The sequence below is a fragment of the Pongo pygmaeus genome, chromosome 16, assembly GCF_028885625.2.
Source record: "Pongo pygmaeus isolate AG05252 chromosome 16, NHGRI_mPonPyg2-v2.0_pri, whole genome shotgun sequence".
Classification (NCBI taxonomy): Eukaryota; Metazoa; Chordata; class Mammalia; order Primates; family Hominidae; genus Pongo; species Pongo pygmaeus.
In genome coordinates, this window is record NC_072389.2 from 88198266 (window position 1) to 88215094 (window position 16829).

The 16829-nt window shown below is 38.5% G+C and overlaps 1 protein-coding gene across 4 annotated transcripts in view; it reads right to left on the bottom strand.

Moving 5' to 3' along the window:
* EFL1 (elongation factor like GTPase 1) overlaps positions 1–16829 on the bottom strand; it is a 131878-nt gene that overhangs the window by 110792 nt on the left and 4257 nt on the right. For all 4 annotated transcript variants that reach the window (XM_054451673.2, XM_063652823.1, XM_054451674.2 and 1 more), the window contains exon 4: positions 10980–11064. In XM_054451673.2, coding sequence (XP_054307648.1) covers positions 10980–11064 — 85 coding nt within the window. The remainder of the gene's footprint in view (positions 1–10979; positions 11065–16829) is intronic.

The following is a 16829-nucleotide window of genomic DNA, read 5'->3' on the forward strand; positions in this document are numbered from 1 at the left end:
TAATGTGCTAATCACATATTATTGAATCCTTACAATATCCCTATGAGATATATTACTATTCTCCTTTTACAGGTTAGGAAATTGAAACTGAAAGAAATCAATGCCCAAGGGCCTGACAGTAAGAGCTGTTCAAAGGGCCAACAAAGCAGTTGGCCAAGTTCTTCCCTACAATTTATCAAAGAGCAGTGTATGAATCTGCTCAATCAAGATTTAGACTCAATTCTACAAAAACTTAAGGAGCAGTTACTATGTGCCAAGCAGTAAGCTATGTGCTCTCCCATTAATATCTCCTTCAATAGTCTCAACAGACAAATGTATTAAATTTATAGTAGGGTGATGACACATCCTGAGTTGTCTGGTTTTAGCACTGAAATTCCCACATCCCATCAAAGCCCTTAGTCCCAGGCAAACAAGAAAAAAAACGATCATCTTAGGTTATAGAGAGTTATCATTAAACATAACTTAGTATACCATGCAGAAAATTAGTAATACTTTAGAATTCTGAACTCATTCCCCATTACTGATAAATTTGATATAATTCTCTTTTAAAGGCAGAATAATTATTAGAATGCTCAAACATATACTTTGCTTTTGCTCCTCCCCTTAACTCAGTGTTTATCAACTTGCATATGCTCAAGAATGACTATAAGCTTGAGTATCCTTTATCTGAAATCCAAAATGCTCCAATGAGCATTTCCTTTTTGTGCCATGTTGGTATTTGAAGAGTTTCGAATTTGGGAGCACTTCCGATTTTGGATTTTCAGATTTGGGATGCTCAACCTGCAATTTATGGGACAGTTACAAGGATTTTCCCCCAGTATAATTTTAATGACTTCGCTTGTGCCCTAGGTGATACTGATGATAAATACCACCACAACAATAACCACAACCAGCGCTTAACATCTGTGGACTGCCTATTTATGGCTGGCATTGTTCTAAGCATAATACATAAAGCATAATTATCTAATGTTTACTTACAACAATCCCCTGTAGTAGTTACAACTATTAGCCCAATCTTATATAGCAGGTAACTAAGGCACAGAAAAGTTAAGTATTTTTCTCAAGGACATCCAGCTAGAATCCAATTCTGAGGTTGACTAAGATCACACAATTCAAAATGATAGAGCCGAAGTTCAAATCCACTTAAATCCAAAGACCATACCTCTAACCACTACACTCAGAAGGCAGTAACTTTCATCTCACATGCCAAGATTCCACTGCTAATGAATTCCTAAAACACTGGGTGAAGCATTCCCAAGTGTACTGAGGCTCAGTGGGAAAGACTGCCATCAGTTAGCAACAGACTGCCTTCGTCAGTACCACTCCTCCCTGCTGCCTCCTGGTCTTTTCATGCGGAATCAGTGCTCTGCTGAAACCACCAGAGAAGGCTCCAACCAGGGAAGACCATGGAGATCTCCAGTGAAAATCCAAGAAGTCAAATAACCAGAGCCCTGGAGCAATGGTCCACTGGACCTCAATCAAGCCTTTCACTGTCAGATCTCACACCAGTTCTCTTAGCCAACATTTTCAATAAGTATCATGATCTCAACCAAGTACACCAGAGAAAAAGGAGCATGTCTAGTAGTGGTCTAGGGTCCTATCATATAAAATTAAAGCTGTGAGATTCTTAGAATCCCTCAGCATTTTCTCAGCCTAAGCCTTTATTCCATAGAAAAACATGCTAATGCCCTCAAAAGGTAAAAGACTGACCCAAGGTCCCAAAAGAAGGAAGCCAGAAACATACCCAGGGCTATCTAACCATCTCAGTCACTTCTCACGTCTTAGATTCCTTCATACTTTGCAACTGCGGAAACAACACTTGCCTGTTCATTTGGCTAAACTCCAGACTTTAGAGTGGGAGAACTTCAAGCGCTTTCCCATCCTTTGTGATACGACCGGGACCTGATACTGAAGTTTCAGAGACTGGGTCTCCAGTCAAGTTCTTTAGAGTCTAAAAATGCACTCGTACAGACATTTCAGGCTTCCTATACAACAGTGCTCTTACTTTCATAGGAGTTAGACCTTTTAGGGAATACTCAGAAAAACGAATACCGATCTACCTATCTATGCTCCCCTAAGTACGCATCCATTTCCAGATTCTTTGAAATTCATTCAGGAAGGGCAGGTTCAGATCTAGAGAGGAACTGAAAGCTAGAGATACACCAAGTGTTTCCACCTGAAAATCTACTTCCTAAAAACTAAGTGTCTGATCAAATAATACAGCTGACAAATACAGCCAGCCTTGGAGCTCACATCACACATACATACTAAAGGTTCAGAGAAGCCCTGTAAGAAAAGTTTGTCCAATTCTGTTCAACCTGGAGTTTCTCAAATGTATTTAATGGTGAGAAGGAGGAAATGCCATGGTCAGTTACACAGCTGACAAGGGCTTGGCTCAGTTCTGAGCCAGGCCTCCCAATTCCTCTTTCAATGCCTTTTTCATCTTAACCCTTTCCAAACAACATTAACCTAAATTTCAAAGGTTGGGGAAAGAAGTCCCATATCCATTAGAGAAAAAAAGTCCCCAAGCACAGCTCTTCTGCTGTGACTTCAGCCACATTATGTCTCTTTAAAAACTGCCATTTACCACTTTGGTGTGTGTGTGATCAAATTAAAAAATACATAAAAGCAGTTATAGGGGTTTACCATGCTAGATATTATTGTTATTGCTAGTATTAATTATTTAAAAAGTAGAGAATGCATAACACTTTTCAGGAGACAAAATTTTTTAAGCATGCTAAATGATCTTTCTGATTTGTAACAAAGTCCTAAAGCTATGTGTTGAATTAATCCCTGCAATAGCATTCAGGGACAGAAACTTCTGCTGCTTTACTTCCCAGGCATTCCAAACTAAACTGCTTCATTTCAAGGCACAGATCTAATCAGTCAAGCAACAATCCAATCTTTTTATGTTTCAGGGGGCTGAAAAAACAGTTGGAAGACCTGAAGTTAATTATGGGAGATATCTTCCAGACAATTTCTGCTGCTAATAGGGAGTTATGGGAAAAGAATTGCTCCCTTGCCCATGGTTTTAAAGTGCCACGGATAATTGTCTCACAGAAGGTGCACACTTGTCACTAGGACCTGCCAACACATCTCTGTATTCAGTAAAACTTCATGTAAGGAGTTTAGTGTTCAACTTCCAAAACACTGGAAACGCTCACTAAAGCATACGTAGAAAGCTGATGAGAGAAAACTTTCCATAAAATAAAAAAGAAAAACTGAAGTTATGGATGAAGATCTGAACCTCCTGAAAGTGTCCTTTATGTTTCAGTGTATTGGTAGAGTATTTTGCCTGACAACAAAAATAACAGAAATATAGGCAGAATCTGAGTTATCTGAAGACATGTTCCTAAATTCCTTATGTATGAACTTATAACTATTATATACATAAATTGTACCCCAACTATAAAGTAACCACAAGTCTCCCTCCACAGGAAATACCACTTTTTTTTTGCTTTTGTTTTTTTTTCAGAGACAGGGTCTCACTGAAACATTCAGGCTGGATGCAGTGGCACAATCATAGCTCATTGCAGCCTCAAATTCCTGGGCTCAAGCGATCCTCCTGCCTCAGCCTCCCAAGTAGCAGGGACTGCAGGCACACAAGGGTAATTTTTATTTTTTGTAGAGATGGGGTCTCACTGTGTTGCTGTGGCAGGTCTCAAACACCTGTCCCTAAGTGATCCTTCTGCCTCAGTCTCCCAAAGTGCTGGGACTACAGATGTGAGCCACTGCACCTGGTTTCCTTTTATATCTTAAATCACTATTATCCTTTTATATTTTAAATCAATGTACAACATTATAAGTTATAAATCAACTAATATGGCTTATTATTTGACAGAACTGTAAAGCATAATTGTAAAGCTGACACAGGTAACAGGGTAACTATCTTCATGAGAAGCCTGCCACAAGGAGAGGTGAAGGGTGGTTGACTCTGACAGTATGTGTCAAAACTGAGATGGGGTCAGGCACAGTGGCTCATACCTATAATCCAAATGCTTTGGAAGGCCAAAACAGGAGGATTACTTCAGCCAAGACCAGCCTGGACAACATGGTGAGACCATCATCTCTACAAAAAAATTTAAAAAATTAGCCAGGCATGGTGGCATATGCCTGTAGTCTTAGCTACTCGGGAGGCTGAGGCAGGAGGACTGCTTGAGCCTAGGAGTTCTGGGCTGCAGTGAGCTATGATCACCACTGCACTCCAGCCTGGGTGATAGAATAAGACTCTTATCTTTAGAAAAAAAAGAAAAAAAAGTGACATGGGTTAGAAAAGAAAGAGGGAAAAATGATCTATCAACAACTATGAATAGCAAACTGATTAAGTTTTCTTTTGCTGCACAAACCCAACCCAAAGGCCTCTCCAGACCTTCCTCCAACATGAAATTAGACCACGTACAGACCACTTCTGATTACATTTTGCCTCACCCACTTTTGGTTTTTCTCAGTATGATGCCAGTCCACATCTGCCACCCAGTACTGTAGCCATACCCTGAACTCTGACATCACTGAGAACTTCTCCACCTTTGAAGGCCTGCTGTGTAGATAGTAAATCTAATAATTACACATCCACATTGTCTTGATTCCTTTGATCACTGGCAGTTTTGCTTGGAAGGGTGTAAGAACCAGAATAAGAAACGCTGGAGTAAAAAAAAGGTTGATGTTTACTTCTTATAATCTCTCTATGCTTAGCATCACCCTGGAGAGAAGGTCATAGATCAAGGACCAATTTCACACTGCTAATGCATGTCATTACTGTAAGGTGCTAGTCTCATTATCAGAGTAATTGAGAGTAATTGTAGGATAACTTTGACTAAGAAGGGGGAAGAGGGAAAATGCAGAGGAATGTGGGGCTAAAAGAAGGATTTATGTATTTTTTTAAGACAAGAAAGACAAGAAAGACTTGAGCATGCTTAAAAGCTAATGGATACAGGCCAGTACAGAGGGAGAGGTGGAAGACACTGAAGAAAAGATCATTAAGTCCAGAACACAGGTTTTTGCCAGTGACAGGAGGCAAGCAAAAAATGCCCATACCATTATGTTTTGAGATACAGTGGTAAGCAGGTGAGAATTCTCTTTTCTGTGAAATAGAAGGTAAGAATGTCTGCTGAAATTGTGGAGGAGGGGATGACAGGTAGGCTGAAAGAGACCAGAAGGTTTAAAATAGGTATTGGGAAGAATGAGCAAGACCTAACAGTGAGAGATGGGAAATCTGCCAGCAGTCTGGAGGACCACTTGAGAACCTAGCCCAAATACAAGGATGAAAACATGTAGAGAATTAGCTTTACCAAGGGTTAAAGTTTTGTTGGGAAAAATATGACAGAAGGTCAAGAACCAAAGAGACTGAAGACGCTGGCAAGACTGTCAGTGAAATGACAAATCTGGGCTGTATGAGGCAGGAAGTGAATGAAGAAAGAGGCTGTTGGGAGTCAAAAAACTAGAAAACATTATGAAGTCAAAGAATGGGTACCTCATTAGTCAGGTGAAAGAAAGAGCTGGGAGAATCAAAGATTGTAGAGAAGGAAGTATTTTAAGTTTGAAAGGTCGAAGATGGATAGCTCAAGGTGATGCTGAAATCCAGAAAGCAGTCATGACAACAGGTAGGTGAAATGCAGAATCAATGTTGTTGAGAGGATAAGCTGTTGAAGAAGCCATTCTCAGGGATGGTGAAAAGCCACCTTAGAAGATTCAGGTAAAAAGAACAATTATGAGTTCGGGTGCCAAATTCACTAACGAACAGGAACCATCACCAGGAGCTGACAATGATTGGAAAGGTGAATAATTGGATGGTCTGAGTCCTGAAAGAAGAAGTTTGAAAACAAGGGTAGAAGAATTAACTTTTATAATCAGATCTGGGAACAAAAAGAATGGCAATCCCATATCCTAACCCAGAGATACATGGAACATGAAAGAACAAGTAGCATTCACTTGGAAAAGGTACAAGGCAGGCAACGTCATCAGAAGACAACCAGGCAGATGGGGGAAACGTCAATAAAAAGACATTGAGGATGTAGCGATGTTTGTTTCCCTTGGAATGTTTTCACAGTAAGTTTTGGTAAGGAAGGGAATAATGGGAGATTGAAAGAGGCTGTCAGAATCACAGAGAAACATGGGGAAGAGACTATAAGAGAGGCCAGATCATGTGGCTTACATCGTGGGCAGTGACTGAAGACCACAGGGACGTAGGTAGTGTTGGCCACAAGACGTCCATAGCAATCCCTAGTGGAAAGGCGATATCAAGCCTCAGGAGGAACTAGTTGTGGCCTGACTTCCAAGAGACTAACGGTCCAAGTGAATAGGCTGGAAAGGTGGGTTCTAGGACTACTACCACATGCTAGAAATTACTCTGTCCTTGGGAAAGTGTCTTCACCTCTCTGAACTCCATTTTTGCACATGTGTAAAATCAGAGTAATACCCATCACAGAGTTGCTGTGAAGATTAAACAAAATCAGGCATATGAAACACCTAGCTCAGAAGTGAACTATCGTGTACCTAGTTTCTTAGGCCTGGCATCAACTGAATGCTTCACAAAGTAAAGCATTCATTGCCTGATGAGAACAAAATCTACCCTTCAGTCAAATGAGGGGTAATGGAACTCTTCCCTCCCAGCCTCATTCTGGAAAGAATAAGGCAAGTTAGGACCATGGGTAAACGTTCACACAGCCAGAAGGAAAGGGAAGCTACTGCCTCTGAGTAAGAGATGACTTTCTGCTACATGCTGGTCTTGTCTGTAATTAGATGGCATGAGTCAGTGTCTCCATGGTCTAATCTTTGGAGTATAAAACCAGAGAGCCACAGAGCTGAAATCAACACATGCATAAATCCTCCTTCTGCCCACAACCACTAACCCTAACAGAGGTATTTACAAAGTGATCAACTTGCATGTGGACCTCTTTGCAGAAGGCTACTATATCCTTGGTCTCCATGTTTGGAGGACATCCTCACTGCATATGGCTGACTCTTGGGTGAATCCCAAGTGTACCACTGAACCAGGCTATTAGCTAGACTATATGCCTAAGGTTACTAACAAAAAGCTCATAAGCTAAAGCCCACTGTAGTGTTTTCCATATGGTGTTTTACAATTTTTAAATAAGTTGGCAGCATTTTGATACTTTGAAGATTTTACCAAAAATCCTGATGCCAACTTTTCTTGAAAAAAAAAAAATCACTCAAACTGCCTCACTTATGCAGAGGTGTCAACACCACGTCACGAACTAATAATATTGTACTTAATAATCACATCTGACAGGTGTTAGAATAAGTAAGCTATTTGGGGGGAGAAATAAAGTTAGATAGTTACCTCACAGTGTGTGCATATACATACAACTTGCATTAAATATAAAAATTGAAAATATAAAATAACTGATGGTGAACTGAAAGTGATTTTTATTTCAGTTTTGTGTTTTACTGTATATTCTATAACACACACTAAATTTTCTATAGTAAATATAAACTTGGGCCAGGTGTGGTGGCTCACAACTGTAATACCAAAACTTTAAGAAATAGGTAGAAGGCTTGCATCCAGGAGGTTGAGACCAGTCTGGGCAACATAGCAAGATCCCATCTCTACAAAACATTTGAAATATATATAAAAATAAATATATAAATTGAAATATACATACATATATACTATATATGCAATATATATAATATGTATGTATGCATATAAACTTGTAAATTTATTTAAAAGATTTTAAAAGATGAATTAGATAAAAACTTCCAAAGTTCAGCAACAGCAATATTTGCTCAGATATAAAAAATGGCTATACAGTAGAAATGACTGCAGTATTCCTTTTGATGAATTTCAAATTATTTAACCCATGTGAATCTATTTCTCTCTTCTGTATCTGGATTCTAGGCTAAAGGATTCAAAGGCATTACATCCCCATAGGATATTTTACAGAATGTATATTGTTAAGAATACTTCCTAACTCTTGAGATGACAAGATAAAAGTATGGTATCCTTGTGGGTGGGACACAAAGAGAGGTAAGAAACAAGCAAATAACAAGATTTAATAATATGATCCCAACATTTGTAGCAAATTTTGGTCACAAACATAAAGATAACAGAGTTTCCATTTTCTCAAAGAAAAATTAGGTTCCTGGAAGATGCTGAGATAGTGTATGACCTTGATGGTTTTCAACACCACTTCTATAATGTGCAGGATTTATCTGTTTACTTTAAACTAGAATAAGACCCTATATTTCAACCCAAATAAATATTTGAAAATAATTTTGAAAGCTCGGTAAATTAAGAGTCAGAACCACAGAAAGGGCTTAACTTGCATTTAGTACACAGATTCTCAAATAAGAGGGCATTCAAAGTGGGTGAGAAGGAGGGGAGGCATGGTATAAATAAAAGTCACCTGTGGAGTTTCTTCAATCATCAGGTTTCCCTCTTTTTCTCCCATCTAGGTTCCCCTTCAGACGTCCCACCTTCAGAGCAGGAAATACCCCATTCTGGAGAATCAGTACTAAGATACAGATAAAAACATATCTCATCTCTCAGGTGCTCTGAGAGGATATGCCCCAGTCAACATTCCTAACTTCTATCTCCATAAGGCTCTGCACTGTCAAGTGTGCTGACTGCTCAGGCCAAATTCCCTTCTAGGCAGTCATCCCATGCTCACAAGAAACATGTCTGACACTTTGTAACTCCACTCCAATCACCACTGATTGGATTAGGAGGTGACTAACCAGCCCAAGCACAGCCAATCCATAGGTGCAACCTCTGTGATGGGCTGGCATGAAAAGATATGCAGAGCTGCATCCTGCTCTTGAGCCTGTGTGCTCAGAAACACAAGAGATTAAAGCAGTAGGCAACAGAAATAAGGTGAAAACAGACAGGATAATAGGGTAAGAAGTCAGGGCAAGGTGAATGTACAAAGATGAAGACATGACAGTAGGCAAAAGCTATGAGACAGAGAAAAGACATACAGGATAATAGTGGAAATACAAACAGACACCCAAATCCAAGGACAACAGTGGAGTTCCAGAGGAAGGATCCATAAACTTTTACTGATGTGGTCTCTAGAGCTATCTTGGATCTAGAATCAAAATCTGGCTCCAATTTTTATGAGACATCACTCCAATAAGACGCCTTTCAATTTTCATGAATATTATTTCCAATATCATTTCACACATATGCTTTCAATAATCTATCCCACCCCAACCCAAGCTAGCTTAAGTCTCTGGTCTATGCAATCAAGAAAGTGTACCTGGCTGGGCACGGTGGCTCACGCCTGTAATCCCAGCACTTTGGGAGGCCGAGGCGGGCGGATCGCCTGAGGTCAGGAGTTCAAGACCAGCCTGGCCAACATGGTGAAACCCCGCCTCTACTAAAAATACAAAAATTAGCCAGGCACGGTGGCATGCATCTGCAATCCCAACTTCCCAGGAGGCTGAGGCAGGAGAATTGCTGGAATCTGGGAGGCAGAGGCTGCAGTGAGCTGAGATCATGCCACTGCACTCCAGCCTGGGCGACAGAGCAAGACTCCGTCTCAAAAAATAAAAAAGAAAGCGTACCTAAAACAATCTGATCTGTGAGTAGCCAAGGTCAAGGTCACAGAGCTCGATAAAATAGAGTTCAGACCATTCAATTCCCAGGGTCCTATAGCAAATTCTCCTACAATACTACGCCAGAAAGACAAATGTGAATTGGAACGGGTGAATTTTATGGTATATAAATGAAACCTTAATAAAGTGGTTAAAGGACTCAGGGGAGGGGGACTAGCGACAAAGTATAGAGCAGAAAAACTAAAACTGACACCAGAGGAATCTTCAAATAAAAACAGACTAATAATCTGAGTAAGGAAGAAGGCAGCCTACAAATCTCTTGAAGTCTATAAAACGAGATAAGAAATCAATAGACCCTTAACCCCATTCTCTGGATCACAGGATGAGAATATAACCTTTAAAATGTGAGAAGTGATTTAAAAAAATGAAGCGTTAAACGTTAAACATGGAGAAATCATGTGCCTAAGACCTTCAAAACTGGTTTGGTACAACAGCCATGCCCCACACAGTACATCTTTTGGTGGCAGTGCCAAAGATATGACACTTGTGAAGGATGAACCACATGTAAGTCCATTAGGGAAATAAAATTTATCTTTATTATTTTCTTCTAATTACAAAAATATACACTTTGTGTAAAATTTTCAAATACTACAAAAATAAATATTTTGAAAAGCACAAGTTTCTCCATAATCTAGCCCCTGCAGAGAGCTACTGTTAAGGGTTTGGTATGTATCCTTCCAGACACCTTTATCTGAATATATAATATATTTTTATTACCCAAACACATTCATATCTTACAAAAATACTCTGCAATTTGTTTTCTGTATCTTAACATACCATTCTTCCCTATACAATGACATACATATTAAACATTTGTTTTAAAAGCTGCACAGTATTTCACCGCTTGGATGTATCAGTTTATTTAACCATTCTCCTATTGACATTCAGGTTGTTGGTATTTTTTTCACGAATACAAACTTTTTAGTGAATATCAGTGACATGTATCTCACATACTTACATGACTGTTTCTGTCAGATAAATTCCTAGAAGTGTTACTATCAAAGTAGCATCCTCATTTGAGGACAGCAAGCTGGTACTGATCACAGCAGTCTACCTTTAATCTACTCCAAATCTAACATGCAGGCCAGGCCAAGAGGCAGAATAGTAAGGCTGAACCAGCTAAAGTCCTAGGGCTCCTGACTTTCCTTGTGAAGGAATCCATATAACCACCTGCTGGAGGGGGCAGGTGTGAATTGCCAGTTCTTCTGCCCTCAAGCCAGTCAGAGGTTTCCATCTGTATCCAAGCCTGGATAGCCTGACTCTGACAACAGATCATGTGGAGAGGCCAGAATAAAATATGTGGAATATAAGCAAAGAAACTGAGGCACGCAATTAATTCAGAAAGACAGAGGAGGACATGAAAGATGCAAAGCTGTGTTTCTTTAAAACACAGATTGATTTACCTGTTGCATAATGTAGGGAAATGGCACTGGATTTCATAGTGATCCCTCGGATCTGTTCATCTTCTCTGCTGTCCATGTACCTTAACTGGAAAAATGTAACATATGCATCTTCACTTCCCAAAGAATTAAAATGTAACATTAAAATTTGCTAATTTAGATTTTTCTTTTAAATACTTATATTTTATTTTTTATTTTTATTTATTTTTGTAGAGACAGGGTCTTGCTATGTTGCCCACACTAGTCTTGAACTTCTAGCCTCAAGTGATCCTCCCACCTTGGCCTCCCAAAGTGCTGAGATTACAGGTGTGAACCACCACACCCAGCCAATACTTAAATTTTAAACTATATAGAGCCTTTTTTTTTTTTTTTTTTTTTTTTGAGACAGAGTCTTATTCTGTTGCCCAGGCTGGAATGCAGTGGCACAATCTCAGCTCACTGCAAACTCTACTTCCCAGGTTCAAGTGATTCTCTTGCCTCAGGCCTCCCAAATAGCTGAGCTTACAGGCATGTGCTAACACGCCTGGCTAATTTTTGTATTTTTAGTAGAGACAGCGTTTCGCCATGTTGGCCAGGCTGGTCTTGAGCTCCTGACCTCAGGTGATCCACCCACCTCAGTCTCCCAAAGTGCTGGCATTACGGGCATGAGCTACTGCGCATAGCCCTCTCTCTTTTTTTTTTTTAAGATGATGGGGGTCTGGAGAAGTGAAGTTGATTGAGGGGAAGGGAACATGACAAATTGAAAAACATTACCACTAGGAACTCATAAATGTATTCAAATACTGCATACCCTCCCCAGAGTGTTGTTCATCCAAATATCAGCCATGAATGATGGGGCAGGTCAAGAACAACTTACAGACAGTAGCATTTGAGGGAATTCTTTCTAAACATCAATAACATAGCCATTCTTTTCCTATTTATAAGCTGTTTAACAAATTCTGAGCAGAGACTGAAACAGAGGTCTCTAGAGGCAAGAGAAGTCTTTATTCCTTTCCCAAATTAATAGATTTTGAATACATCTTTTTTAAAAAAAGAATACAGTAGAAAATATTTGTAATATGACCATTTAGTTGATGACTTTCATAACACTGTAATACCCACCAATGAGTGTCTACATCTCATTTTCTAGGCCTTGCAGTGCATCAGTACTGACAGTGGTTTCGTTTAAATAAAGATCCCATCCCTTTCCAACTCCTTAGCCCTAAGCACCAGACTAACCTCCTCCTCCTTTCTCCAGAATGATTTTCCCTTACCCTTCCTCCATTCTCTCCACTGTCAAACTTTTGAAAAATTCTTAACCTTTCTATTTTCTCCTTTCTTTCATTCAAAAGCACTGAGAATTATCTGTTGATATGAACTGCCACATTTATTCATCCATGTTAATTCTGAAATTTTCATAAAGGCTTCCATTTCCGCAGCTCTGGCAAAATCAAAGCCCTAAAAGCTATCAATGACCTCTGGCCAAACGCAATAATCATTCTCAATCCTCATTTTTCTTGATTCCAGTGCAGCATAACAGTCACCCTTTGTGTGCATGTGTGTTACATGCATATGTGAAATTCTTCCAAGAGTCTGAAACCTCTTAATTTACCTCCATCTCTCCTTAGATCCCACTGCTGGTTTCCCTTCACCTCTCCAACCTCTCAGTCAGTCCTTCCTTCAGAAAGTCTCAGTCCCTTGTCAGTCTTCTATAATGTATGTTTTTAAGCACTGAGTTGGTATGAAACATGTGTAATACATAAATAACAACACAATGAACCCCTGTGTATGCACCATCCCGTTTCAAAAGGAAAAAAAAAATGTTTGTTACTTTTGAAGTACCCTGTGGCCCCTGGCTTATAGGTAACCACTATCTTGAATTTTATCTTGATCATTTCCTTATTTTCTTTATAATTTTTAAAAATGAGTGTGTCACTAAGCAATATATCATGTGGAGTGGCAAGTTTTAAGCCTTCTATAAGAATCATACTTAATATATTATACTGTCACTTTTTCTCTGCTCAATATTGTTTTCCTGAGATTCAGCCATATTGACGTAATTCATTCATTTTTATCACTGTAGGACTCCACCTCACAAATCTACCAGACCCATTCGTCCATTGTAGAGAATGGAGGAAGGGTAGGGGAAAATCATTCTGGAGAAAGGAGGAGGAGGTTAGTCTGGTGCTTAGGGCTAAGGAGTTGGAAAGGGATGGGATCTTTATTTAAACGAAACCACTGTCAGTACTAATGCACTTCAAGGTCTAGAGAATGAGATGTAGACCGTCACTGGTGGGTACTGATGGACATGGAGACTGATTCCAGTTTTTTGTAACTATTACTGCGCTGATATGAACAGTTGCGGGTCTCTTGTACACTCCCTACCAGTAGAATTTCTGAGTTATTAAATCTGCACATCCTCAACCTAACTTGATATTTCCAAATTATTTTCCAAATTGTCGGACTGATCCACAGTGGAATAGTGCTTTTCTTGATCCATAACCTCAACAGCTGATATTGCTGGACTTTATTTTCTAAGTAAGATGGGTGATAAATAGCATCTCATGGTTTTAAATTTACATTTATCCTATTATTAATGGGATTAAGTATCCTTTTGTAAGTTTCTTACTGGCCATTTAACATTCCTTTTCTGTGAACTGCCTATACAAGGCTTCTGTCCACCTTTCTACTGGTTGCAATACAGATTTATTTTGTTTTGGATAGGAGTTATTTATAGTCTCTGAATATTAGTCCTTTGTCAATTATATGTGTGTTATTAATATTTTTCACAGTTACCAGGCTTGTTTTTTCCATTTCTTTCTGGCATCTTTGATAAATATGTTCTTAATTTTAAGTAGTTTATTAACCTTTTATAAAATTGTCTGCACATTTTTGTCTTAAGAAATCTTCCTTTAAGGTCATCAAAATATTAGCCCATATTATTTTCTAAAAGCTTTAGTTTTGCTTTTAAATAAAAATATCTTAACTGTGCAATTGATTTGTGTGTGGTGTTAACTAGAGGTCCAATTTTTTTTTCCACAGGGATAACCAATTGCCCAAGAAACATTTGAAAGGTTCATCTTTTTCCCACAGATCGAAATGCCAGCCTACTATTCTGAGCCATCAGTCAATTTCATGCCTCAGCCACAGGTTACAACACATCAACACATTAAGTCTTGCCAGTGGGTAAGATGTATTTCCATACCCTACTCTTCTTCAGTCCCGGCTGTTAATTGGTTTATTTGCTCTTCTGTATATATTTTAAAATCAGCATATCAAGTTGAAATTTTTAAAAATCTGTGGGAATTTTTACTGGAATTGCTGAATCTACAGATCAATATTTTTTAAATGTCATTTAAAAAATAGTCAGCCAATACGCAAATATGGTATATCCTTCCATTTAAGTTTTCTCCAACATCTCATAGGTTTTGTTGTTATTGTTGTTGTTTTTGTTGTTTTTGAAGAGATGGCGTCTTGTGCTATCCACCAGGCCGGAGTGCAGTTGCTGTCACAGGTCTCTGCAGCCTCAAACTCCTGGGTTTATGCAATTGTCCTGCCTCAGCTTCCTAAGTAGCTGGGATTACATGCATGAGCCACCATGCCCAGCACAGGTACATTTATTATGCTATTTAAATGGTTTACGTTTTTAAATTACTGTATATTACCTATTTATTGCTCATGTATACTTCTTTTCAAAGGTTTTCATATCCTGAAACCTGCCAAATTGTTACTAATATCCTAGCAATTTATCTACATTTTTGTTTTCTTCCTTTCCCAGATTCACACTTTTTATTTTTCTTTCCAGCTTTATCACTGCAACTAGAACCTCCAGTACAATCTAAAGTAGAAGTTGTAACACAATGAGCAGAAGGGTGTGACAGCCATTCTTGCCTTATTCCTGGCTATGAATAGAAAAGTTTTAACACTTCATCATTAAGCTCAATCTTCATTTTAGGTTTTTTATAAATAAATATCCCACATCGGATTACAGAAGTTCTCTTCTGTAACTACATTGCAAAGAGGTTTTATCACAATAGATGTTGAATTTTACTACATGTCTTTGTATCTGTTGAAGTGATCATGATTTTCTTCCTTTAATCCATTAATATAGTGAAATTACATGTTAAACCAATCTTGAATTCCTTGGGATAAACTCGATTTGGATATGAATAATCATCTTTTTATACTATGCTGAATTCTGTTTGTTAATGAGGATTATAATTTTTGCATCCATAATCATAAGGTTGGTATGCAATTCTCCTGTATTGTATTATCCTTAACAGACTTTTGGTATCAAAGTTACACTATCTTCATATGATTAGGAGAATACTGCCGATTGTTGGGTTTTTCTCTGCTATATTTTTGAAATGGTTTAAGTAGGACTGAAATTATTCTTTGAATGTTTGGCAGAACTAGAGAGTTAAACCATCTGGGTCTTTTCTTTATGGAAAGATTTTTGCCAGCCAATTCAATTTCTTAAATGACTATAGAATAATTCAAGTTTCCTATTTCTTCTTGACTCCATTTTAGTAAGTTATGTTTTCCAGACATTTTTCCATTTTAGCACTTTTAAGTTTATTGGCACAGAGTTGTTCATTATATCCTATTATTACCTTATTAACTTCTGCAGCATTTTTCTTTCTGGGTATCACTTATTTCTGCCTCCTCTCTTTTCTTCTTGATCATCGTGCTGGTGTTTTGTCAGTTGTGTTACCCTTCTTTAAAGTCATTCATTCAAAAATATTTATTTATATACACTCTGCTTTGTATATGTCCAAAGTACAGCGAGCCACATTAGGAACATTAGCAGGTCAAAAGTGTCAAATGTTCCTCAACAATGTCAATGAAAAACAAAACAAAAAAGTTTTCTAGTCGGGACAATCAAAAATTGTCTATATTGCTAGTAATTGTTTAAATTAATAACTTTATATTTTTAGAGCAACTTCAAGTTTACAGAAAAATTGACTGAAGGTTCTCACATACTCTCTCCTCCCACCCACACAGTTTCCCCTATTATAACTATCCTGTATTAGTATATGGTGTGATACATTTGTTAAACTGATGAACCAATATTGATGCATTATGATTAATTCAAATCCATAGTTTACATTACGGTTCACTCTTTGTATTTGTTAGCTGGGTTAATCTTTTCCAAAAACAAACTTCTGGCTTCACTGATCCTTTCTATAAAATGTCTGTTTACTATTTCATTAATTTATGCTTTACTATTTCCTTTCATCTACTTCAGTTTTGTAATTTCTCTAAATTCTCAAGTGGGGAAAATATAAGCATTTCATTATTTCACTCAACCTAGTTTTTTTCAGCCTCCTCTAGATAGTATCTTGGGCCAGCTTCCCTCCCAACCCACACATCAATTCCCAAATCGATCTTCAAGTCTATTGGGTCTACCCTGTGGATTCAATTTTGCTTCTCCATCTCCTCTTCTCTCTGTTCTCTGTCACCTGATAAACCCTATTGATCATATCCTAAATTCATTATGGAAACGAATATATCTTTATTTTTCTACTGCCAAGTAAATTATTCCAAGCCCTTTCAACTCATAGCTACAAATAAAGATCTCTTTAATTTTATTTCCTCAAATGCTATTTTCAGGCTAGGTGTAGTGGCTGACGCCTGTAATTCCAGCACTTTGGGAAGTCAAGGCAGGAGGATTGCTTGAGCCCAGGAGTTCAAGATCAGCCTAGGGAACATGGCAAAACCCTGTCTCTACAAAAAATTAGCCAGGTGTTGTGGCGTGCACCTGTAGTCCCAGGTACCCAAGAGGACGAGGTGGGAGGATCACCTGAGCCCAAGAGGGCGAGGTTGCAGTGAGCCGTGCATGATCACACCACTGCACTCTAGCCTGGGCAACAG